This window comes from Ctenopharyngodon idella, chromosome 9, assembly GCF_019924925.1.
Source record: "Ctenopharyngodon idella isolate HZGC_01 chromosome 9, HZGC01, whole genome shotgun sequence".
In the NCBI taxonomy this organism is placed as follows: domain Eukaryota; kingdom Metazoa; phylum Chordata; class Actinopteri; order Cypriniformes; family Xenocyprididae; genus Ctenopharyngodon; species Ctenopharyngodon idella.
Genome location: NC_067228.1, coordinates 19661392 through 19688249, shown reverse-complemented (window position 1 = coordinate 19688249; position 26858 = coordinate 19661392). Strand labels below are relative to the sequence as shown.

At 36.4% G+C, this 26858-nt stretch overlaps 1 protein-coding gene and 3 long non-coding RNA genes across 16 annotated transcripts in view; 2 read left to right on the top strand and 2 right to left on the bottom strand.

The window, feature by feature from the left end:
* Positions 1 to 9150, top strand: part of LOC127518291 (uncharacterized) — a 36873-nt gene extending 27723 nt beyond the window's left edge. Inside the window, exon 3 of the long non-coding RNA XR_007931524.1 lies at positions 9015 to 9150. This is a non-coding gene — a long non-coding RNA (uncharacterized LOC127518291). The remainder of the gene's footprint in view (positions 1 to 9014) is intronic.
* LOC127518285 (uncharacterized) lies at positions 6918 to 13511 on the bottom strand. Of its 2 annotated transcripts, XR_007931516.1 has the most exons (3): positions 13284 to 13503; positions 9949 to 10211; positions 6918 to 9203 (listed from the first exon to the last, which is right to left on the bottom strand). It is a non-coding gene; the product is annotated as an uncharacterized LOC127518285 (long non-coding RNA). The 2 variants fall into 2 exon arrangements; XR_007931515.1 differs by lacking the exon at positions 6918 to 9203 and having other exon boundaries at positions 9745 to 10211; positions 13284 to 13511.
* A 64-nt stretch (positions 13512 to 13575) lies between these two features.
* dachd (dachshund d) overlaps positions 13576 to 26858 on the top strand; it is a 181155-nt gene continuing 167872 nt past the window's right edge. For all 12 annotated transcript variants that reach the window (XM_051904700.1, XM_051904693.1, XM_051904692.1 and 9 more), the window contains exon 1: positions 13576 to 14346. In XM_051904700.1, the coding sequence (XP_051760660.1) occupies positions 13781 to 14346 (566 nt within the window). In that variant the 5' untranslated portion in view covers positions 13576 to 13780. The remainder of the gene's footprint in view (positions 14347 to 26858) is intronic.
* Positions 15826 to 22189, bottom strand: LOC127518292 (uncharacterized). The gene is made up of 2 exons (XR_007931525.1): positions 21981 to 22189; positions 15826 to 16323 (listed from the first exon to the last, which is right to left on the bottom strand). It is a non-coding gene; the product is annotated as an uncharacterized LOC127518292 (long non-coding RNA).

Sequence of the window (26858 nt, the reverse complement as noted above, 5' to 3'; positions counted from 1 at the left end):
CTGTTTTTCTCTTTGAGGAGGTTACTGCAGGAAGTCAAAAGTGTATCTGAGTTTTCCATCTTCAATCCCTGTAGAGGTCACTGTTGCTTGGCACAGCTGAAAAACAACTGAAGCTCAAAAGGAACCTTCCTAATTATATCCAACATTATCTGATATTCACACATACAGTTACAATTTCACAAAATAATGTTGATTGCTCAAATAACTTGATCCCAGCATAGGATAAACAACTAAGCAATGTTGTTTCAGAATTACCTGCATGAACATCTTGAATCATCTGAACATGCATCAGGAGATATTTTATATTTATAAGATCAGTTTATTTGTGCAAGGGCTCAATGATGGTAATTGAATTTCTTGATATGTGTGTTTCGGGAAATGATTACAGGCTGTAATTAAGGGTGGAGCTTTGTTATGGAGCTCTAAAACGAGAGATATTAATTTGCTTTCTACTTCACATTTGTTTGTGCCATTTAATTCTGAAATCCACACACACTCGGTGCGGGAAACATGTCTGAATCAACTCTAAATCATATTTATCGCTAGGAACACACATCCAGATGGCAGACTCTTAACTGAGCTTGGATTAATGGGAGGACGGGCAAGAACTGCATCAAACTCCTCTTAAGGACCTTTGAAGAACAACACTACTAATCGCTCATAAGGACGCTGTAGAACATGTTTGCTGGGTAAAAATAAACAATTTGTTTGGAAACACATTGCTAGCTTCAGCTGGCATTTCTGATAGATATCCATAGACCAATATGTATGTGCATGTGTTTACGGTGAAATGCAGATGGCCTGGCCCACATAAGCCCTTAGTTAGGATTCTGTTTAAGTGTTAAAATCAATTCCAAGCAAATAACGTGGAAACCTTTGTGTAAGCACTTTTTGCACTCTTAATTCTCCCTTGTTAAATTAGCCTCGGTGTTGGAATGATGGGACAGCAGATGAAGAAGAAACATGAGCATGCTGAAAATTTTTCACGATGAAACCAACCACTTTGTATTCTTAGTTTTATGAGATAATCTCTTAAATATCCAAAACAACTTTATTTATGAACTAAATAAACTATATACTGTATATATGTCTATCATTTTATGTAGGGTATTAATATAGATCTGATTTGTTTACAGTACTTTGTAATCATCACGAATGTTGTGCAAAAGTTTGACTATCTACAGTATGTAGTCGTTGTGAATTCATGAATTTATTGGGTTCTCCAACTGGGAGAAGCAGATTTTATCTAAGAGAGATGTATCATTATGCACTGATAATTCCACATAGAAAACGTGGCTGGCAGTGTTTGCTTTGCCTTCGCGAGGGTTTCTGTATGCTACCCCAGTTGATTTCCACATCTAAAAGGACAGGGCATCTCATTCCTTGTCACTGTGTCCCAAATTCCTAAAGGTACAATTAGCATTTTGTCTGACAAAATGTTGAAAGGTTCATAGATTGATATTTGCAAAAATGCAGCAAGATGCTTTTTTTTTTTTTCCAGAATGCAAATTTTGACATTTATTAACTTTTATTCTGGATCTGTTTATGGATTGTAAAAAAGCCTGCATGCATTTAACGAGAATCAAGCGAAATTACAATGTTTACACAGTTGCTGTCCGATGCACAAAGTGCGTAATTTATCGCGGAGACAATGAAATTTTTACTGTCCTTGATTTATGTCTTCTATGGCATTTCTAATGAGAGGGAGCGGTGTTTCATTGAAGAACAGTGCAGGAAACTACATTTATTGCAGACCTTTTTTTCTCAGGGGTGCTTTTCCCCTGTGAAATAATGTCAGCACTTTCCCACCTTCAAAGTCCTTTTGTTTTTCTCAATCTATTAACAATTCTAATTGTACAGCACTTGTTAAGTAAGCATGGTAAATAAGGCAGGAAACGCATTATTTCCCTTTAGTGCAGATTAAAGGTAGTACTGTGCTCTGTTGAAACACATTAGTGAACACTAAAGACACAAAACAGAGATGCACATTTCTGACTTGCTTAACAGCGCAGTGAGCTTCCTGACGTTTAAGTGTCGTTTCTGTGAGAAACAACTATCCACATATCTGTTAATGAACATATCCGTGCTCTGGAATCTTCAAAAGGGATGCAATCACTTTAAATTTGATTAAAGTGATACATATTAGGCTGTCTGTTTTCTTTGGGCATTTCAGCTAATTAAATGGCTTTGTATGGCATCGACTGCTTTTCTTAGACACAACACCCCAGTTCAACTTTGCTGGTCTGGATAGCCATATCTTAATTGGGGATCATTTCGCAAATGTGGTTCAATTTCCTTTACAAGACAGTTACTGTTAACTGCTATTTTTAAAGCCAATAACAACGTCAAAGCATGGAATGATTAAAGCAATTAAAGTTTCCCTTTGTTTTCAGAATACAGTGAGATAGGCGGCCGTGTTTGTATAACATTTATTAAACATTTACTAAATGGAATTGAATCTGTCATCGCAGAAGTTTTTCGAGACAATTACTTTTTGTGTGGCGAGCACGCTTTCGTTCAGGGAATGTTTTGCAGCTTATATCCCTGATTAGCCCTGCGATTTTAATCAAACTTTACCCTTAAATCTACACACAGTGAGAAGAACTTGTGTGTAATTTCAGCACCAGACTTTACCCAATTAGCATACTACATTTTCTCCATTAGATAAACTGCCTTTTGAGATCTGACTGGTTTAATCTGTTTAATGTGCGTGTAAACTATAATCTCTCAATTCTGCAGATTCCCTTAAGGACATTATTCACATACTGTTCATTTTTGAAATGCATGATCTAGCACTGCTCTTAAAATCAGAATTAAATGCTGATTAAAAGCCGAGTTTTTCCTTCCTGGTCAGAGGGAGGGAGTAGAGCTACGTACAAGTACTCAGCCGCAGACTAGTTTCGCTGTGAGTTTAAAGGGGTGGTTGATTATGATTTTACTTTTTTAACTTTAGTTAGTGTGTAATGTTGCTGTTAGAGCATAAACAACATCTGCAAAGTTACAATGCTCAAAGTTCAAAGCAAAGGGAGATATTTTCTTTTAAAGAATTCTCTGAAAAATTTACATAAACCCTGCCCCCGAAAACACACAACAAAGCGGTGAGGCCATGTTATTGCAATACAGTACATAACACAAATGCAATAGCATGTCATAAAAGCAAGATGACAAAATGACAAGTTATAACCGTAATTAAACTAAACTATACCTGTTCTATCTTCAGCAGTATATATTCTCTGGTTCTGTAGGATCTTCCAACAGTTCCCACAGGAGTGATTTATAGATTATTATGACACAATATGCTAATCAATGACTTTAAGATAGTTAACTCCACATCAGCAACATAAATTAATCAACTAACCATTCAGAAATGTCCTGTTGCATTTAATGTTGTCACTTGTTCTCCATAATTGTCCGACTCCGGTTTGAACACGAAATCCGAACAGTTTCTGACATTTTAAGTTATTGACATTTTCAGTGAGTCTGCGTGAGGTAATCAGCGCTGCTAGTGCTCAAAGGAGCTCTTGAAACTCTGCCCTCTTCTTGAGAGCAGCAGCTCATTTGCATTTAAAGGGATATACACAAAAGCAGAGCGTTTTTGCTCACCCTCAAAAAGTGACAAATTTAACATGCTATAAAAAATGATCTGTGGGGTATTTTGAGCTAAAACTTCACATACACACTCTGGGGATATCAGAGACTTATTTTACATATTGTAAAAGTGGCATTATATGACCCCTTTAAAAGTGTTTTATAACCAGACGTGTTGCTCGCACTGGTGTCACATACGAATGTTACTAATCAGCAGTTTTGGGCACGTTACTTAAAAAAAGTAATTAGTTATAGTTACTAGTTACTTCTCACAAATAGTAACTGAGTTACATCATTATAAAAGTAACTAATTACCAGGGAAAGTAACTATTGCGTTACTTTAAAAAAAAAAATCAAATATGTCAGATAACTTGGATGCCCTCACGACATGAATGAAATTTCTCTGTACTGTACTACGTGTACTACAAGAAAACGTAGTTTCATATTTATGTTTAAATGTGCCTATGTTATGTTTTAAATTCATCTATTTGATTATGAAAAGTGAACAGCATGAGTAAGATAGAATACATCATAAGATGCACAATATATTGGGAGACATGGAGTGGGTCAGACATGATTTTGACCACTTCATAAATTTTTTGTAGAAAGCCTTTCTTTGAAGTGAATTTCATTTTGTAAAAATTGTATCTTAATTTGAATCAATGTTTCATCAACCAATTGCCTGGATTTAATAAATAAGAAGCAAATATAGCAGACAATATAATCATGACATGGAGGCGCCGGCGCGATCACTTGCACGTGAACTTCATCTTTGCAGCCGACACTGATTCAGAAAACATTACTTTATTAACAAACAATTAAAATGTCTCCTTGCTGTTTTTGTCACATTCATAATCATTACTTTTGCCGGTTCTTTATGGCAAGCTTTATGCGTGCGCTTGAGTGCTATATCTAGCCTGTATTACGTAAATGCTCGTTATTATGGTTTATTCTCTCCAGTATTTAAGAAATGAAATTAATATAAATGTGATTAGTCAACTAATGGCTTAAATGAACAACTACTAGTTGACTAGAAAAAACGTATTTCACATATTTTCACATATTATCCAGCATGTCACAAAGGGTATTCTGGTTTGAGCTCATGCTCCGCTCGCATGCTCTGACACACACACACACACACACACACACACAGACAGACAGACAGACAGACAGACACAGAGACAGACAGACAGAGCATCGTACATTATTATCAGTTTAAAATGATATTTGTGTATGACTAACCTGTACTATTTCTTAACAACAAAACACTTTGCAGGTCTATCATCTCTAGTCACACACCAATCATCATCAGTAAGCATGTGTCCCACCCCAACACACACACCAGAGAAAAAACTTTGCAGGTCCTATGGCTGAGAGAGAGCCTACTCAGATGAAAACCGCTTCAGTGAGCTCAATTATAGTAACGTGGCATTTTTTTGTCAGTAACGGTAACGCCGTTGTAACGGGGGGAAAGTAATTTGTTTGATTACTCGTTACTGAGAAAAATAACGCCGTTATTCCCATCACTGCTAATCAGTGCATGCACAGAGAACATTGCAGAAAAAAATTCAGGGAAATGTCAGCTGTAGTCATTTTCTTAGACCTCTGTGCCACATTCCGGGAAGGCTTAGCATTTTAACCAATCAAAACAAATGAAAATGATCAGAACACTGGATCATACCCATCAGTATTTGGGCTATTGTAACGAGCATAAAATGACACCAAGGGTTTTGGATGCACAATATGTTTCTTCATAGGATGCAAATGTATTGAGTAATGCAACAGACGGCTGAACGTTGGGTTCGATATGTACCGTGGATTCTGACTAGAACGAGTCTTTGTGCGGGTTCCTTTTGAAGTCACTTCATTGATTACCTCAACCCTCTAGGAAATGGCTCATGCATCTCATGTACATTATAACAAATGTTCTCTTTGCATTACAATTGAATTGTGATTGTTATGTTCAATCAATGGGAAAGGTCAAAGGATCGCCACTGCCAGCAATTTAATGGAGAAGTCGATGGAGATTCATTTTAATCACTGTGGCTGTTGCCGAACGAGCACAACAGGCCCTGTGAATGGCACGGTAATTACTACTGTTTATACAGGTTTACCTTCTAATTTAGATATCCACAAATCTCTCGCCTGATATAAAAGTCTGTGCGGCTTTAAACAGGGTACGGGGCACCGCAGAGTAATTGTGCAGCTATCAAGCGGCTTCTTTTGAAAAAATGAAATTAGCTCTCTTTTAAAGACTGATATCACCAGAGGGGCAGTATTTTACATACGGTTGGACGTTTTGCCAGCTCAGCTCACAAGACACTCGGCTGGCATCTTTCCAAGTGATTCCTGAGATCTGCAGATATATTTGCAGACAGGATGCGCACACACACACACACACACACACACACAGACAGAGAGAGTTGTAAGGCAGGATGGCATCATCATAACAACTGCACAAATGGATCTGAGCATCAGAACAGCTTGACATCTGATAATTATTTCATGGCAGCATATCTCTATAATGCACATAATGAGCCGCTGTGTTCCAAGATTATGCTTGGAAGCTATCTATATAAATTTTTTACCAATTTCTTCTGCTCACCAATGCTGCATTTATTTGTTCCAAAATACAGCAAAAACAGTAATATTGTGAAATATTTTTACAATTTAAAATAAATGTTTTCTATTTGATTATATTTTAAAATGCAGTTTATTTCTGTGATGAATTTTCAGCATCATTACTCCAGTCTTCAGTGTCACATGATCTTTCAGAAATCATTCTAATATGCTGATTTGCTGCTCAAGAAACATTTATTATTATTATCAGTGTTGAAAACAGTTGTGTACATTTTTTTTCAGGATTCTTTGATGAATAGAAATTTCAAAAGAACAGCTTTTATCTGAAATATAAAGATTTTGTAACATTATAACCCCAAACTTTTGAATGATAGTATAATGTTACAAAAGCTTTCTATTTCAGATAAATGCTGTTCTTTTTAACTTTCTTTTCATAGAATCCTGAAAAAACTGTATACAACTGTTTTCAACATTGATAATGTCATTAATAAGTGTCCATTTGTTTTTATTGTTTGTTCAAATGAAGTTATTTGAAGCTTTGATAGTTAAATTCCACCAAACAAAGAGTGCAAGTGACTTTTGTTAAATGTTACATTTGGGTTAGATTAATAAAAAGTATTTCTGTTAAGAGGGTTTTTATTCATCTTTTACTGCTAAATGAGAGTTATTTGTAATTAAATGCATTAACTGTGTTAAAGAATCTTACTTGTTTAAAAAAATTAAATTCAATGAATCACCTGTGTTAACTATTCACTTTGAGAGTAGTATTTTATTGTGAGTATTCACAATAGTAACAATATATAGTAACTTTATTCAGATGCAGCTATGCAAACTTTTATCATTTCAGATTCCATGCATCCCGTAAACAATAAAATCTGCATTCCGTTATGAGGTTCCTTCACAATTTGTATTGACATGCAACATTCCAATCAGGGACTAAAAATATTTGCTTTAATTATGTCTCTGAAGGTCATACCTGATTTGCGCAGGAACTGTTTTATGGAAATGAGCCGGCTAGAAGATCTGTAGTTTTATTAGAGCACATTTGGTCTCTGTTTACTCTCTGATCTCATCTATAATGTGAACTCAACAAAGAGAGCCATAGTTTCGCTTTGTGAAGCATTCCGACGGCATTGAACTCAGAAAATTCCAGTCTGGGGAGAAACTCCATTCTCATTAAGCAAAGAAAGTGTGCTATCATTCTCACAACATCTAATTTAATGACAGTCCCCAACTGCCTGTCATAAAGTTTTTGTTCAGACGTCTACTAAATGAGGGGGCTCTAATTGGGCGTCTCTGTGTATTAACCCTGCTCTTTGTGTACCTGCAAAATATGTAATTTCTTTAAAGGAACGAATGGAAAGGAAGGATGCTGTCTTTCCCTTGAGCAGCTTTTCTATTTCAGATAGACCAATCTGTAAGGTTGAAGTATCCCTTCATCAACATCTAAACACACACACATATACGCATTACGAGTAATCAGATTACTTTTTTCAGAGTAACGCATTACTTTTACATTTACAACAAAATATTACTTATATTTTACTTTTTCAATAAGTAGTTCCTTTTGCAAGTTACTTTGTTTTCCCATGTATAGACTGACAGCTCTTCTGTCCCCGTATTGAGGGAAAACGGGAGTAAGTGCAGAGGCGTTGTGTGTAAAGTTGATGGTTATTGTAGTTCTAGAATAAATTTACTCATCTCAATTGCAGTATTCCTCTAAATGAATAAAAACAATGAAATGCAATCTCAGAATATTGCACAAACCTGCAATAATAAAATATATTAAATTAAACAAATATACTTTATTTAATCTCACTTTATTAACCAATGTCTTTGATCCAATTCAACCATACTAATAAGCAAAAATGACTTTAGATAAACATCACATCTGTGATCAGCCTGAAGCTTATTCATTTCACTTTTGGTGTGAAAGGGCCTTTACATTTGCCAAAAATAGAACTTTTTAATTGTAATTAAAAAACAAACAAGCAAGCCCAGCCCAGGTGAAACGTAATGCAAAAGTAATATAATGCATTACTTTCCATAAAAAGTAACTAAGTAATGTAATTAGTTACTTTTTTAGAGAGTAACGCAATATTTGTTAATAACAACAAAAAAAAGTTCTATTTTTTTGGTAAAATTTAAGGCCCTTTCACACCAAAAGTGAAATGAATAAGCCTCAGGCGGAAGGAAATGCATATTTACACCTGTACAATAGAGGGCGCAGCTTAAACAAACCTTTCAGCTGTGCTGCCATTCTGGACTGAAGAAGAATAGGATACACACTAGGAAGTTCAACACTCTTATTTCTAAATCTAATATAAAGTAATTTTTGCTTATTAGTATGGTTGAATTAGATCATTGAAGGTCAGCAGGAAAGACGTTGGTTAATAAAAAGTGAGATTAAATACATAAAGTATATTTGTGTAATTTAATATAGTTATTACAGGTTTGCATAAAATTCTGAGATTGCATTTCACTGTTTTTATTCATTTTGAGGAATACTGAAGGTTTTTGTGCAAGTGAGATGAGTAAACGCATGTTCACATTTAGTCTAGATCTACAATGACCGTCATGTTTACACATTGCGCACAACACCTCTGTACTTTATTTCTCTCAACACGGGGACAGGAGAGCTGTCAGTCAATAAATGTGAAAAAGTAACTTGCGTTACTTATTTGAAAAAGTAACTTGGATATTTTGTTGTAAATTGTACAAGTAACTCAAGTTACTTGTAATGTGTTTTTCCCCAACACTGGATTACTAAAAGTAACTTTCCCCAACACTGTGTGTGTGTGTGTGTATATATATATATATTTAAACATGTCACTTCTGTTTTACAGGTTTATCAATGCAGAATCGCTCTAATTCCATCTCTCTCACTGTCCCAGAGGATTTCTGACGTTGAGGATCGACACTTTTAGCTGATGGTAGATCTGACGGTGGCTAGTCTGTCATCTGCCCTCTGCCATGGTGGGTGTGTGTGTGTGGCGGGGGGCGTCTCTGGATGGATGGGGTCAATGGCATACGACCTTGAGGAGACAAATATTCAAAATCAATAAGTATTTGTCTCACTCTGCACTCTGTTTGTCTGAGCAGCATTTTAAGCTGCATCCTCCCCCGAAAACAGAACAATGTGAGTAATGAACGTGAGTCAGAAGACAGACGTACCACACTTGCAGATGTACCCAAATATTTACTGCATGAAAGTCATGTTTATTCATCACATGAGACGGTGAGCAGATTTGCATTTAGTGGAATCTGACAATATGTTGCAATGCAATGATGGTTGTTTCCATTTGAACCAGGTACGCCCATTTTATGCAATTAAAGTTATTTATCTTCCTTTTCAAAGTTCATCAATTATGTTGAAATACTCTTAATGTCCATAAGGGGGATGATGTATGATTGGTGTAATTATTTCTTATTCACCATGCTTTCTAAAGCATATCAATTTTGTTAATACCATGTAATTAAAACATGTCAGTGCACTACAAGTTGCGAGCTGTATTAATGACTGTGAAAATTATTTTAATTAAATAGCCAATTATAGAAAAATCCTAACCATGAGAATTGACATTTAAATGAATTTAATTTAAATTGCTTTTCAACATTGTTTTATCAAAGCCTTATAGGTTGAATAAATTATTATATCAAACAATATACAGAGCCATTGATCATACGCGAGTCATATCGTAGTTCTACTTTTAAACACTGATACATTAACTTTATGGTGATTCATATTACAGATGGAGGGAAACTCTGTGCAGCACCCACTTTATTCCCAGCTGCCTCTCCATTCGTTAGTCTTCTAGCCGGTGTGCTGAGGATTAGGAAAGAAAGTAGATGTAGGTACTGTTGTCCACTTGTTTGATGGTTCATGTATGTCTGATGTTTGCTGTGTGTTCCCTGTAACAAATGCCATAAACAAAGTTAGTCATCAGCACAGCAACGCCATCAAACATTTGTGCGTGTGGTCTTGTGATGGGCCTTTCCTCATTAGCGATGTCATGTCATCTCCCAGCAGTCATCATGGGCCTCTGATATCATATAAACACATGGAAGAAACACATAAATCTCATTGACTAACTTCAAGCACTATTTAGAAACCATTTAAATGTCATTAAAAAAAAAAAAAAGTATAGAAACAAAGAACACCCTTTATGCTTCTTTCTTCAGAAGATAATTGAACATTTTATCCATTGCGATCAAACAGTCAGATTGTTTTAATTTGTGGTAGCATTTATGTCATCCGTTTGCCTTCCTGATGGATCTTTTTTTAAGCGCTAGTAGTGCAAATGCCAATGTTGTATTCTGTGTTACACTTTTTCCTTTACCACACACACACACACACACACACACACACACACACACATATATTACAATTTACAATAAGGTTTAATTTTTTAACAGTAGTTTTTTATTTTGTCTTTTATTAATCTCAGTTCATGTTAATTTCAACATTTACTAATACATTATTATTGCTCATTGTTGGTTAGTGTTAGTTAATGCATTAGGTAAGCAATAAGGTACGAGAGGGTGTGCTTCAGCCGTGACTTATTCACGATACAGCACTAGCCTCGAGTACCTTATTGCTTTTATAAAACGATTACCACACAATACAAATATTAAAGCCAGAAATATGTATCAATGCAAGTTTCATGAAGTAAACTTTTTCTAAAAGCCTTCCTTCCGCCGGAAAAAATAGTCTCTGACCGTGAACAGCAACAGAAGTTACATTATCACGCCATTAGATGGCGGCAAAGACTGTCTTTATGAGTGTGTCAGTCAGTAGTGAAGACTTTTATATTGAAAACGGAACAAGATGCAACTGACAAATGCTTTGACAGCACTGTCAGTCACGGGAAAATCCCTTAAATGTTAAAAGGACAAGATGATACATCAGATATTTAAACAGATTTTTTATTATGAACAGGACTGATCTGAAGGAAAATGCTAAATCTGAATGCAGGTAATAAACTCGCTCACTCGATCTCTTTCTCACAATACTCTTCTACATAATACAATAAGCTTCAATGAACAATATAAACTGAGAACAAACAGTTTACGTTGCTAAGGGTGTTGTGTAGTGATACACAGAACCATTGGGTGAAGCGGTCATAGCCTGTGTTTTATCGTGAATAAAACACAGCTATTGGCCAATCAGAATCAAGGACAGGAACTAACCGTTTTATAACTAACAATAACTAATCAGACTTTATTGTAAAGTGTTTTATATAGAGAGAATAGATGAAGTATGTCTAATTGAGGTGGACATGCTATTTCTGTACTGTTGACCTTAAAGAGGAGTTAATTAAAACAGTTTAACATTTCATTCTCAGCTGTTTCAAGCTGTTCTTTGTTGTATGTAACCTCTTGATTATTGTTGGCTTGAACTTCTCTCAGGTGGACTGTGTTATCATGTAGCATTCCTCTCAGTCCTGGCTCGTTGAGTAATGATGCAATGTAGAATGAACATAGCTTCTTCTAAAGCACGAGATTGAGAAATTGCTTGCATTTACCCAATACATAAACATTGCAGACGTTGTTAATTTAACCAATAAAACTAATTGAACATTCGAGGTTAGAATGCATGGAACAACTGAGCTTTTCTCTGCATTGTGCATCCTGCTGTTTGTCTATTGAAAGACTGTTGTTCTAATGGGAGTTTGATTCATCAAGCCCACCCAGCTTGTTAAGAGACTCTGAATCGGAGACATCATAGAGGTCCTGTGGCGTTTGTGGATGCCTTTTTGTCTTATCATCATTCTTCTCTAAACGAATGTCTGCAAGCAGTTCTTTGTGTAGAATTTTATGGCCATCATTTGCAGTTAACCTCATGCTAACATGAAAAACTGTTGGCAAACTATCATGACATTCATTGTTTTTAATGAAATCTTAATATGATGCATATTTAAGCAAAGGTTAGCAACATAAAGGGCAACTTTGTCTGGCTATGAATTTTAAGCGGATATTGATTTTTACACTACATGCTACCTCTGTGCCTGAATGACAATTCTGAAATGGCATTCTGCTTATCTTAAAGTGGTTCAAATCAGACTAACTTGAACTTATAAGTTAACTCGCATAGATCGGGTTCTGACAGTGTACATTTCCACAAAGTTTTCTCCTTGCTTTAGGAGAGGTTTTTGAAGAAATACATATCGGAAGTTGCAAAATTAGAGGTTTGAGAAATAACATGCTATTGTAAACTTTGGCTGTCTTTTATTTTTTGGAAATAGATCAAAAGTGGATATTGGGGAGTGTTGTAACACATTTGTTTCAACATCTGTAACACACCCATATTAAATTTTAAGACACATAATATTCCCATAAATGTCTGTTACAAATGAACTGTGCTGGTTTGTATAGAAACATATAGAAAATAGACATTTTAATTTTGTTTCCCTGTATGCTTATGGTTTTATATTAAAAAGCTAAACCTATCTGAAAATTTGAAAACATATTAAATATTAAAAATTCAAATTGGAAACAAATATAGAAAAAAAAGCTATTACCCCCCCCCCAAAAAAAGTAATAATACATGGAAAGTGCCTCTCTTGTTTGCTCAGACATGATATTTCTAGTTTTTTTTTTTTTTAACATGCAGATGAAAGGCTCCTGTGGATGACGTATATCAAATTAAACAAGAGAACCTGCTAATTCAGATGATATGCTACCAGTTCTGTCATGTAACATGCATATCAAATTAATCCAGATGTGAAACTTCACTTTACCTACCTTTTTTTTGTCCTGCGAGTTCTCTTATAACTTTTACGGTCACCTCAGGAGGGTGGTGCTCATGTTTGAAGTAATTTCACCCCTGTAGCTCATTTCTAATTGGTTAAACTGATGGTGTTACAGTTCACCCCGTTCTCCCCTCCAGTAACTCGCCTTAAGTTGTGATACTGTTAAATTCACAGTACTTTCTGCATCTATAGCCTACTTTCATTAACTGTCATAGTGATAATAACTTTCATTAATAGGCCTATCAATGACAAACATATTTATAATGTTTAACAAATCATTTTATAAACAGCTATTTTTTTTCTTTATGCTATATAGTTTTCATAAATGTTCACATTATTAATGAAAGTAATTATAAAGTTTACCTTTTTATTTGCTTATAGTCTCACTCAAACAAATGCCAACTTCAATAGGCTACTTTAAAACAACGAACAATAAGAAGCAGAGGAGCTCGGCGTAAAAAGTTGAGTTTCAGAGAGAATTAATTCCTAGAAGAGGCGCAGGTTTCATCCGAGAAGCTCACAAAGGTTGTAAGTAAACGCTGGAAATGTTCCGTACGCTGTTCCACTAGGGTCGCATTAGATTGTGCATGTCTCCGTTTCAAAGGGCTGATAGTGGCTCCTCCCTCTCTGTACCTTGTGACAACAACAACTCATCCACAGAGCAGAGGCACACTTTTCTGCTCATTTTCTTCCTGTCATTCTCTCTCAATCTTTCTCAGAGCCCTAATTTCAGCACGGCACCTCTCCACATCCATTCGCGCGTCGGCGGAGCGCACTCGGGTGGATTTCTTCTTCTTTGCGCTACTTTTACATACTGGCTCTCCTTCCCGTCTGAACTTATTTGATAGGTGCAGAACACCATGGCCGTACCGGCTGCTCTGATTCCCCCGTCGTCTTTGGTCCAGCCGTGTCCGATCTCAACTTCTTCGTCAGCATCATCAGCATCATCATCATCATGCTCCGCGACCGCAGCATCATCATCCTCGCCCTTGGCCACTTCTGCGTCTCCCTCTCAGTCAGCGCCCCAGAATCTGTTCCGCACGGATCTGATCAGCACCAACACCAACAGCATCTCACTGGCCGGCAAGCCCGTGTACTCGACCCCGTCTCCTGTTGAAAACACCCCGCAGAATAATGAGTGTCGGATGGTGGAGCTTAGGGGCGCCAAGGTGGCCTCTTTCACAGTGGACGGACAGGAGCTCATCTGCCTGCCTCAGGCTTTTGACCTGTTTCTCAAACACCTGGTCGGGGGTCTGCACACCGTCTACACCAAACTCAAGCGGCTGGAGATCACGCCGGTGGTGTGTAACGTGGAGCAGGTCCGCATCCTGCGCGGACTGGGGGCCATCCAGCCCGGGGTCAACCGCTGCAAACTCATCTCCAGAAAAGACTTCGAGACCCTCTACAACGACTGCACTAATGCCAGGTCAGAACAAGTGCGACTCTTTTAGTGCTCAGAAAATCAATAGATTACAAGTTAGATAACAAGTGAAGTGAACTTTACAATACAAAGTAAAAAGAGTACAACTAATGTACTTATTATTAGAGTTATATGTGGAACAAATGTGGAGGACATTTGCAAATACTTTCACATTTGTACTTGCACTTTAAAATATATATGTTCCAATTAGAACCCAAAATGATTTTTACAGCCGGATGCAACATTACAATTGTTTTAAGTTCAACCAAGAACTTTTTTATTATTTTTGTAGTTTTATGTACTGTTATTTACTTATATTGTGACATCAGTAACTTTAATCTCAAGAAGTTCTTGATAATACAGGGATCTTTGCTAAACCAAATGTGCATATCATATCATTAAAATAATTATAATAAAAATATAGAACAATGTGCGACTAATTCTAGAATACTATAAAGTAAATAATTCAACTTTTTGCAATGGTAGAAAGTGGAATATAATAATGATAATAAATAAGTGCAAACATTTTGCTGAAGTGTTGTAGTGTATGTACTTTAAAATACAGGGTGTTCTTTTTTCTTCAACTATTTAGCAAAATTAATAATTCATAAATGACAGTTGGCTCAAACATGTTTTGTGGAAATCATGCACAAGTGTATGCATAGAGCATGAAAGCTTTTTTCTTGTGGTTATATATTTTTCTACTAACAAATGTGATTTTTTTTTTTTTTTTTTTTTTTAAGTTTGCATTTGTGCATGTTGTAAGCAATATGAGCTCCTATTGAGCATAAGAGGAAAATATTATTTGGTTTTCTGTTATTTGAGTAGATTTGTTTGTCAGAATTATTATAATAGATGCTCTCTCCCATGTTTTAGTTGTATTTATAGGCAGACATTTCTTTCTATTCTTTTCTTCCTCTGGGGAAAAATCAAATCATAGTCAATAAGTGCTTGTATGCTTAATGGCAGGAGTGATACAGTGCTTGAAGGTACAAATTCACACAGGAAACAATTACTGCTTGTAACATCGGTGAATAATTCGCCCTGAAACTTTAATGTCACCCTTTAGTGATCAAGTGAATGGGCCCAATAATTACTAGAAAAAGTAAGCTAATTTAAAAATGTCAAGGTGTTGACAGCTCATCTGAAATGAAAACATAAAACCCCTTGCATGCAGCAATTCAAGCCCGAGTGTTGTACAGTTTCAGATGTTTTTAAATAAGGAATTTCAGTGCTATAAAAACCGAAAATTAAATTGCAACTTGTTTATGAGAATTACTTTATAATTAAAAAAAAAAAAAATATATATATATATATATATATATATTGTGGATCAGGCAGCAAGTGACAAATTGCAAATAATGTTAATATCAGTCTTTTTAGATCTGATTGTCCAGAGTGATTTTTATCATATTAACACAATATTATTTCTCACAAACATAACATTAAAAAATATACAAAATAACATAAATCACACTCATATGATTTTCTGTTTTGGACAAGTGCCACTTTTATTCAGTGTGAGTGCGGATTAAAAACTCTTTTGTTAAATCACACATTATTACATGTATTTTTGCAAATTTTATACAATTATAATATGCAATAATTTTATTATTGATATTTTTTTCTCTTTTTCTTGTGATGCACATATATTGGACTTCTCAATGCTAGTCATAATTACAGCTGCAGATGAACACTATTTTTTATCAGCGTAATTTATCGTACACTTGATTTAAAGCCGTTATTACGTATGTTTGTTTAAAAATGCACAATGTAAATATTTCCCTCTAGCTGTATGTCAAGTGCGGTGTGTGTTCGTCCATCAGCGGTGCTAATGGAGCAGTCTGCTCTCAGTCTCTCCCATGCTCTCTGTGCGAGCTCCTTCTTGGCCTGTGCTTGTGCTTTCAGTCCGGCTCCCCTCCTCCTCGTGCGGCCCCGTCTCAGGGTCCTGAGGTGATGGAGTGTGTGGTTTGAACTCCGGGGCTGGGAAAGAGAGTGGTCAGTGATGGGGTTAAAGGATAATGCAGTGCTACACATTGCTTTAATGATGCTAAAGTGCTGGCCTATTACTGCTGCATAGAGGGGCCTGTAATTGTCTCTGAAAGCACCTGGTACTGCCGGTGTTATGCTGAAATCAATCACCTCCTCCATGTCTGCTTCCCATTTGGAGGATTACATCATTTGTATGGACAAAGGTATCTGCTCGGATGGAACACAAACACACTGACTCTTATTTACAGTGTGGATTTAATGTATCTACATCTGCTTTGATTCTCTGTACAGGGCAGGTCAGCACGCTAAGTCATAACTCTTGCATGGACGTGACTCAGGGTGCCGTTATGTGCTCAAATTTTGAATTTTAAAGAAGGATAATTTCGTTTATGTTTTTTTTGGTGTGTAGAGGAGAACTTTACAGAGGAGTGGTGCAATGGGTTGTGCATATGCTGACAGCATAAGAGGTCAGGTTTGAGTCCAGCTTGGGATGTGTTCCAATCCTATTCCCATTGTCTTGCAAATAAACACACACACAAAAAACTAGACATGATAAAAAAAAAAGGCATACTAGCGAGCTCACTTTTCCAGCATGCTGCTCGGCTTCCAGAGTGCTGAAGAAGTGCTAATAATCCTCTTTTCTACGGGATAACAGCGGCCTTACATCTTTGTCTGCTCACGTTAAAAGAATTCCCCATGAAGCGGAGTCAGACTCGCCCCGTTCTCCCTTCCGCATGAGGACGTGTTCCTCCGGCTCCCCCCCTCATTCTCCCGGGGACCCTCGGCCCAGATTAATGCGCACCTTCTGCCGCCGAACAGATACGGGGCTGTAATCTCTCTGCTTTCATAGGAGTTATGAGTCTGCCCCGTGAGAAGCAATACTTCAGCTACTTGTTTTCCTTTCCATTTTGTCCGTGTGGGACGATGCGGTTCTTGCCGCCTGGTGACATTTGAACTCTTAAGGAAAGGTTATTGAAACATCAGGGCGGTTGGGCTGGAGGTGAGTGCTGAGACAGCTGTTACGTCGGAGGGTTTGTCAGGCTGCGTACGGCCCAGGCGGTTAATTGACAGTTGTTGTCAACAATGGAAGGTTAAATGGATATCTCTGAATGCACTTGCATATTTTAGACTTTTAAAAAAAAAAAAAAAAAAATTGTTTAATTAAATTTAAATGAATAAAGATGTCCTAAGTTTGTGTTAATTTAATTAATTATGTTTTAAATTAAATTTTGTTCGATTTTTACATTTATAATTCAATCACAAGAGCATCACTTTTGACAAAATATTTTTGTTTGTGTACAACACAGACTGGCATATTTACAGAGGAGCGTCATTATTTTGTTTAGCACTCAGGGGTGCGTCTTAACACACAGTGGCAGATTTTATCGCTCTTTTTTTTCCCCTCTCTCACTCTCTTTGCAGTGCTCTTCTGATATATTTGTTTTCGACAAGGCACGGATGTGTTTACAGGTACTCATGGGAAATCTTTGGATCGAATTCAAATCATTCCCAGTCAGAGTGGGTGCTAAGATACCCGTCACCCAGCAACCACATCCAAGAGGGAGCTGAGGCGATAATAACTTCAAAAAACAGAGAGACAGATGCTGATTAGGATGAAAGAGTTGAGGGGGGATGTGTGTGTGGGGGGGAGGGGGTGCGGGGGGATGCATGTTAAAAGGCTTGTTAAAATCACAGATTCATTGTAGCACTTTCTTACAAATCATACATATGATTCCATATTCCTCACTTGCGATCAGCACTGATGAATTGAAAATGAAGCAGATAAACAATCTGATTTTTGTTTTTTCCGTCGCCGTGAGTCATTGGAGCTTTCCTTGATGGGATTAGCCACGTGTGTTCAAATTAACTGTGCACTTGGCATTCGTCGTCAATGCGAGAGGAGACAGTAGAAGAGTTTATGAACGTGACACTGATAAAAGCAATTTGATACCTCTGTATTCAATTGAGGTCATTTGAAACAGTTCTAGGAAAATAAACATAATATTTTTTGAATTACTCTGTTCAAGCCCTCATATTTGCACACACTTTTACATTTCAATAACAGAAATTTGTTCGTGACATTTGACCTCCATATTAAAGGGATAGTTCACCCAAAAATTTAAATCTGTCATCAGTCTATCTGTGTGTTTGTGTCATTCAATGAAAGTCAATGGCATCCAAAACAACACTGATTGAATCCCTTTGACTTTCATTATTTTTCAAAAAGTCTTCTTTTGTGTTCCGCAGAAGAAAGAAAGTCATACAGGGTTGAGTAAAAAAATGACAAAATTAATTTTTTGTGAAAGCTTCCCCTTTAGATAAAAAAATGAGTTGGTCAAACACGCAAAAGCTAATTGCGCAAATAGCGGACGTTCATGATTTTTAGAACAGGTGACCGTGAGTGATGGCGTGAGTCATCAGCCAGTCTCAAATCAAACAAGCAAGTGTAAGTGTGTCAAATCATCTGCAGGTTTCCTAATTTCTGACCACCAGATGTATGAAATGAGACAGGACAGTGACACTAGCCACCGTAGTCACACCTGAGGCAGATCGCTGGTGGAAAAAGTAATGCATTATGAGCTCTCTGACTCAGAGCCCTGGCATGTCTTTAGCCACCATCCCTTCCACATTACAGCATATTTAGGAAGCAGTGCGCAGACCGTTGACGCTCACACAGGGATGCTAACCACTACTGACACAAGTTAGAGGGAGCAGATGAGATTTCTTGATTGGAGAGCGATTCCGGGCCTTAGCTCGGCTCTGGCTAATATGGTCACATAAAGAAATTGATTTTCCCCAGAAATTAATTAATTTTTCATATAGCCCAAAGCTGGAGTTTAAAAAGAGAGTGCACTTTCTGGTTTCCTATTTTCCTTCTTTTTTAAAGAATTATTGCCTAATCATATTAATACTTTTGCCCTAAGGATAGAAAGATGATTGTACAAATGCATTCGGAAATATGTATCGCTGAGTATTTATGATTAAATTATGCAAATAACTCGGCTCTCATCCTTCGCGGACCCAGATTGTCTAATTAGGATTGATATGCCGAGTGGATGTTCGGGAATCTGAATACAAGCATGTCCAAAGAGCAGAAAATTGAAAATGACAAGGCCGGAATCCTTAAAAAGTGTTTTTTTTTTTCACCGTCTAATTCAGCGTAGCCATATCAGGAGTTAATTTTCCCTGGCTTCATTTTCGTGTTGAAGCTGACATGAGAAAAAAAAAGAAAAAAAAAAGAAGAAGAATACTTCAGGGAATCAATCTCAAATGGGATTCCAGAAATTTCCTCTTCTTGTTTTTTTCCCCCTCATCTTCAAGATCATATCAAATGATAAATCTCCTCCTATATAAACTTTTTCATGTTATCACGGAAATATCTACGTTGTTTGAACTTAATGGCCTCTTCTTGTTCCACTCTACTGTGATAAAAGTGAATGATGGGAAATCTACCCTGTAAGAGTGATATTTACTCTGTTATAAAATGGAGGAATGTCATGATGGATGTTTTATGAGCTCTGTGGTTTTGAAAGAAGACAGCAAAATCTGGATTTTTAAGTTTGAACCGCTGTCATAAACAGCATCAATGAGGTGCGGGGAAGCTTGGAGATGCCGTCAGCAGGTTTTGGCGCGACTGCGGTGAAGGACAGGTGACTGCTGAGGTCTCGAGGCTGTTTTCATTTAGGTCAGAACAAGCGGCACTTTACAGCGCAATGAGAGCACCATAACTCCATTAAAGAAAAACAAAGAGCTCTGGAGTGCTGGAGACACTTTTCCTAGGACAAAATAAATAGAGCTCTCAATTCAATTCACTTCAAGCTCTCCTGCAAAAATGAATTATATTATTAAAGTACCTTTGATAAAACTGCTTTCAGAATTCCACCATAAATTAAATATTTAGTAATTTATGAATACTCCATGAAATATGCTTAACATGGCATGTTAAGAGTTTTTTGCTCCTTAAAAATACATTTTTTTTCTGTGCTGCCAAAACAACTGAAGAGTCCCCACTCAGTTAGATAATGAAAGAAAATATGTTTTTTTAATCTACATTCTTCTTTTAGCACTGCGACAAAAGACTCCTAACACCTCTAAAGGTATCTCATAAAGTTCTGATTGTTATCTAATCTTTACCTGGCCCACAGCTAATGACACTCGAGAGTAGAATGGAACTCTATCAGAGCTCAAAGCATGATGGGCCTTTGACAAAGCTGAGACTCCAGGCATCTCTTATGAAGCTAAAATCCTCACGGACCGCACAGAAGCCTATCAAGTCAATTTAGCACAATTGAATCATAATAGAAAAGCCAAATTTCAGTGCTCGTTGCCGCTGAGGATCCCCATATGTTGCCCAAATTGATGCAGTTGTTGATGTGTTTGTATCTCATTCTCGCCACACTGTAAAAAGTAATACGCTACTCTTTTACTTCCAATACTCTTCTAATACGCTAATCTACTCCATAAAATTTTGGCAACATATTACAAGCAATATTATTAATTAAATTCAACAAATAGAATTGGGTTAGAATTAATCAAATTAATTCCTTAAATGTCAACCATTTAAAACGAGTAAAATTTAAGTAAAATTTAAACAAAAATATCTGAATAACAGACAGACGTCAAAGATGAATTAAGAACTCTTTATTTTTTATTGCCAACACTGAAGACACCTGATGATAGCAAGCAGAATCACTGAAGGAAAGAGAAACACATGAATTAATAGAGGTTTAGATGTTGATGTTGATTTTATTGAAAATGTTTGGTTACCATTATGGTGATCAGTGTGTCATTTAGTTGGCCAGTTTCGCTCTTTGCTTTTTATGTCGGTTTGTGGTTTTTGTAATGGTGCTTGCTAATTTTACACATTTTAATGGTTGACTTTTAAGGAATTAATTTGATTAATTCGAACTCAATACTTATATGTTGAATTTAATTAATAATATTGCTTGTAATCTGTTGCCGCAATTTTATTGAGTAGATAGAGCGTATTACTTTTTTTGAGGAAGAATCTTTATTTTATTTTTTATTCAGTAGCTTTTATTTATTTTAATTAATCCATTGCATTAATGTAAAGATGTAAGCGTCAAAAGTTTTGATTATATTCCTCAAAATATGCATGACTGTGTTCAGTTTACTCCTGCGTTTGAATATATGAAACATTCTAAAATGCGGCTCTTGTAGCCTCTTTATGAAATCAAAGCAATCAGTTAGGAGACCTTGCAGCTCGATCATGGTATTCCAACTGAAGGCCAACGTGAATAAGCATCGCATAGCACACAACTCTCTGCAGGGCAAACATCCCAACTTGCAATGCAGACAATTTAAAACAAATGGAAATATTTCTTCTAATAACTGTAGTACAAAGTATGCATATCCCCAACAACAGATCCCTAAACCAACCATCCGAAACCCTCCATGGGCTGTACTGTATTTTATTATCAGCAAACAAAGGTGTTGTTCCTTTGAAAGCAATCCAGAGCTTCTCACATTGCTGTTGTCTAAGTCCAGTGAGACAGGCATTCTGATAACTCTTTCTGTGATGCTCCGCTTGAGTTTCTCCTGCAGACTCAAATGTCAGCTTCTCGCTTTAAAAAAGAAAGTGTTTTTTCCATAGCAAGTGGCTGTGGTGCCCGGCTATTATTACTCACTTCTTAAAGACTGACAGTTTGCTCCAGAGAGACATGACACCAAACGCGTCTGCTGGAGGCGTACCACTGCATTTCCCGTCTGTCCAATCAGATATTTGTAAACTGAAGACACCTGGCAGGAGAAGGTAAATGGTGAGCCCAGAGCTGTAGCAGATGCAGATATTGTGTTCAAGCCTTTGTGTGATGGAAAGATACCAGACACAGTTACATTCTCAGAAGCACAAACAGACTCTCATAATCACTCGTAATAATTTGTATGAGATGGTGAAATCGCATGACATCATTGTACAACTTATGTTGTACAAAATTGTAGTATACTTTTAAATGTTTTCATATTATAGTCATAGTTGGTTTTAGGATTTGGGTAAGGGGTTGTTTTTGTACAATGTGACCGTCTCATACAATTTATTTATTTATTTATTTTTTTTTCCCAGGTTTGAGAAATAGATCATTTGTAAGAATCTGATGGAAAATGTTAATACTAAAATCTCTGTAACACTTTGGTATGGGGAACACATATTCACAATTAAAGGGTTAGTTCACCAAAAAATGAAAATTATGTCATTTATTACTTACCCCATACCTGAACGTAACAACTACAACAACTACCTTACTAACTATTAATAAGCAGTAAATTCAGAGTTTATTGAAGCAAAAGTCATAGTTAAAGGGTTAGTTCACCCAAAAATACTCACCCTCATGTCGTTCTACACCCGTAAGACCTTTGTTCATCTTCGGAACACAAATTAAGATATTTTTGATGAAATCCAATGGCTCAGTGAGGCCTCTATTTCCAGCAATGTCACCAAACCTCTCAAGATCCAGAAAGGTACTCAAAACATATTTAAAACAGCTCATGTGAGTACAGTGGTTCTACCTTAATATTATAAAGCGACGAGAATACTTTTTGTGTGCCAAAATAACAAATAACATGACTTTTTTTGGATCTTGAGAGGTTTGGTGACATTGGTGGCAATGGAGGCCTCATTGAGCCATCAGATTTCATCAAAAATATCTTAATTTGTGTTTTGAAGATGAACGAAGGTCTTATGGGTGTAGAACAACATGAGGGTAAGTAATAAATGACATTATTTTCATTTTTGGGTGAACTAACCCTTTAACTATGACCTTTGCTTCAATAAACTCTGAATTTACTGCTTATTAATAGTTAGTAAGGTAGTTGTTGTAGTTGTAAAGTTCAGGTATGGGGTAAGATTTAGGGATGTAGAATATGGTCATGCAGAATAAGGCATTAATATGTGCTTTATAAGCACTAATAAACAGCCAGTATGCAAACTAATAAGCAACTAGTTGAGAATTGTTCCCTATAAACAAAACTAAAGTGTTACCGAAATCTCTGACTTTTTACTACAAAGTTTGAGATATTGTTGTTGTTGTTTTTTTCTTCTAAAACACAAGAGGAGATGCTTATGAGATTAATGGGGTATTTTTCGAGAAGAAAAATCTCTATTTCTATTTCTGCTTTTATTCTCATTTAGAAACTATTGAGACTTTGAAGGGTTCTCTTTTGCGATTTTTCTTTCCTGTGATACTCTTTGTTGTTTTTTGCATTACTGCTATTATTTTTAAGAAACGCTTAAGTTTCACCCATCTCATGCTCATACTGCATCAGAAAGGATTATTTTTCTAATGATTTTGATTGTGGATTTATTTTAAGACATGATGTCATGAACAGATGATTCAGAGAAAACGATTCCCTTGAAAGTTCTGCTTGTTGTTTTAATTTCAGAGCCAGTGAAGAAGAGGTTCCTGTTTGTACATACATTTACATATTTACATTCATTGCTCGGGAGAGAGAATATTCTTCTAAAGTGTCTTAAAGAAGGATAATTTATTCTAGTTGTGGATCCGGTCTCACATTTTAAACTCTGTTGTGAGCTGTGTCTCCATTCAGACAGCTTATGCTGTGCTAATACAACATTCCCAGCATAATGTGTCTGTCCACATCTATTATCCCGCTCTGGAACAGGCAGTGTGATATCCGTAAACTTCACATATGAATAGGCTCAGCTGAAAAGGAGAATGAATTAAGTCAAGCTGACATCGCATGCCAATAAGCTTTGTTTCATTCCCAGTGCAGTATTCATTTGCGGCACAGAAAGATTTATTGCATGATTGACAATTATGAGAGGATGACCTAGTTTTTTGTAATGGAACAAAAATGGTTTTCATGGGACGCCACTGCCTGTCTGTGTATTCTGTGGATGCCAACCAAGTAATAAGTAGGTTTTCTCACCAACAGAAACTGTTTTTTGGGGGGGGGGGGGAATTGAAAGAACAGTGAATCACTTTACTTTTGCTCAATATATTTTGTCTAGGATAATTCAGTATTAAGTGTCAGCGGTCCCTATAGACACCACCTCCCTTTAAGCTAATACATTCAATTTGCTCCTCAAAGTTATTTTCAATGCGATTTGACATGGTTCTCCCTGCAGGCGAGCACTTAAGTAACTTTATACATGGAGGAGGTATGCTATAGCCATTCAATAAGCTACTAAACTGTCTCCTGCACTACTGAAGCCGCCCAACAACCCTACAGACAGCTATGTCTACTTAACCAGAGCCATTTTCATTGGAATCTGGCTAATATTTCATGATTCATGCATTTTTGATCTTACCTTTCTATTAACTGTTTTATTCAGCTCAGTAAAGCTCATTACAGCTGTGAGGAGGGCTCTGGCCCCCACGGGACCATTGGTTGAGTGGAACCACAAATGGCACAAGCAGGGTTTAGCCAGAAGTTAATATCCTGCAAAATTGTTTCTGAGTAGCTCGGTAGAATACGGATGATTAAATGACACGAGCAGATCAAAAAAACGTTTTCTCTGACTACAAAGTGTTAAGTGCCGGTGCTTTCAAGCGATACAGATCTCCCAAGGTTGCCATTAAGTGGAATAGGACTTATTTAATGGGAAAGACTGTCCTGTTGAGAAGGGAGAAGGAACACAGTGCTGAGAGCACAGTGGAAGTTTTTGTGTACAGAGAGCAGCAAAGCCTTGATAAAACAACGGGAACAACAGAAAAAGGCCATCAGTTCCTTTCTCGTAAGTTCATATTATTATCATTCCGCTCACTCTAAATTAAAAGCTTTATATATATATATATATATATATATATATATATATATATATATATATATAATATAGTCAAACCAAAATTTATTCAGACACCTTGAACATTTCATTCATTAATTCAGTTTATTCACTATAGTTAAAAAAATGGTAATAAAATATGACAAGATCTCAGAGTTAAACTGTGTCAGAAGAAATGTATCTTAATTATGTCAGATAACACTTAAGCAAAACATGGTCAGGTCAAAGTGTCTGAATAATTTTTGGTTCCAGATTTTTATCAGTTTTACTGGTAGTCCAATGTATGTAAAATTTTTGGGTATAATATGTCACAGTTTACTTTATTTTGCTATCCTCACTTACATAAATGAACTATAGTGTCCTCCACCCACTAGTAACAAAATATCAAAAATGTCTGAATATATATGTATATGTGTGTGTATATATATATATATATATATATATATATATATATACACACACACACACACACACCTCGGTAATAATTATATTTATGAAATCTGATTAACTGATTAATTTCATATTTATGAAATCTGATTAATTTTGCTATCCGCACTTACATAAATGAACTATAGTGTCCTCCACCCACTAGTAACAAAATATCAAAAATGTCTGAATATATATGTATATGTGTGTATATATATATATATATATATATATATATATATATATATACACACACACACACACACACACACACCTCGGTAATAATTATATTTATGAAATCTTTATATATAAATCTTTATATATGTTTTTGTGTGTTCCAGATGGACTGTCAGTCTGTGTATTAGTGATGGGGATTTTAGTGATTTTCTGCAGGTTACATCATCACGCCAGTAGGTGGCGGCACTGATTCTGACACGGTCATTGATTCTTTCAGGAAACAAGTGACTGTCGTCTTCATGAGTGAGTTATTAGCTGCGTCACATTTCGAAGGCTGTGTCCTCCGGAGGTCGCATTTTCAGGCTTCATACGTCATTAAGAATTTGGTGTCTTATTTAAGAAAAGTAACATTAACAAAATTGACTGTAAGGTGTAAAATACTGTAATTTCTTTCTTACTTTGCAATCTAATGGTTACTTTTCTTAAATGAGACCGCCTCGATGGCATATGCAGCCTTCAAATGCGACCTCCGGAGGATGCAGCCTTTGAAATGAGACACAGCTCTTGAATCATTCACTCAACTGATTCATTCAAACACACACTGGTTCATTCAGGAACAGAACTATCCTCATGAGTCATTGACTCATTATTCAAAAACACTTTTTTTATAGGAATGCCACTGTTTTGTGTTGATCTGAGACACGTAACGCCATTTTTGTTTTGAATTATTTCCGCTGGCGGAACAAAAATGGACTGGGAATTGTCAATATTGTGTCTAAATGAAAACAATGCAATGTGCTGTCATGTCTTTGATCTGTATTCAGAACAAATCACACTCTTGTTTGTGTCATATTGCATAAATATTTGGGCCAGGCGTGCTACAAGTGCAGCGTTGACAATGCACAGTTTCCTGAAACCTAAAAAAAGAGGAAAAAAACAGTTTGTCTCACTCATTATTTATGGTACAGCAGTTTGGCTCTTTCAGCAAGCATGTATTTCTGTGTAGCGACTTGACCTTTTGTTGCGGTCAGAGCGCTATCCGATTCTTTCCTCTTTTTGTCTTCAGTGCAGCGAATTCCTAAAGCTTCACCTTATGGTGAACAAATGCGAACAGACACAGTTTTTTCTAATCTCTCTCTAGCCCTCCTCCCAAAGATAAAAT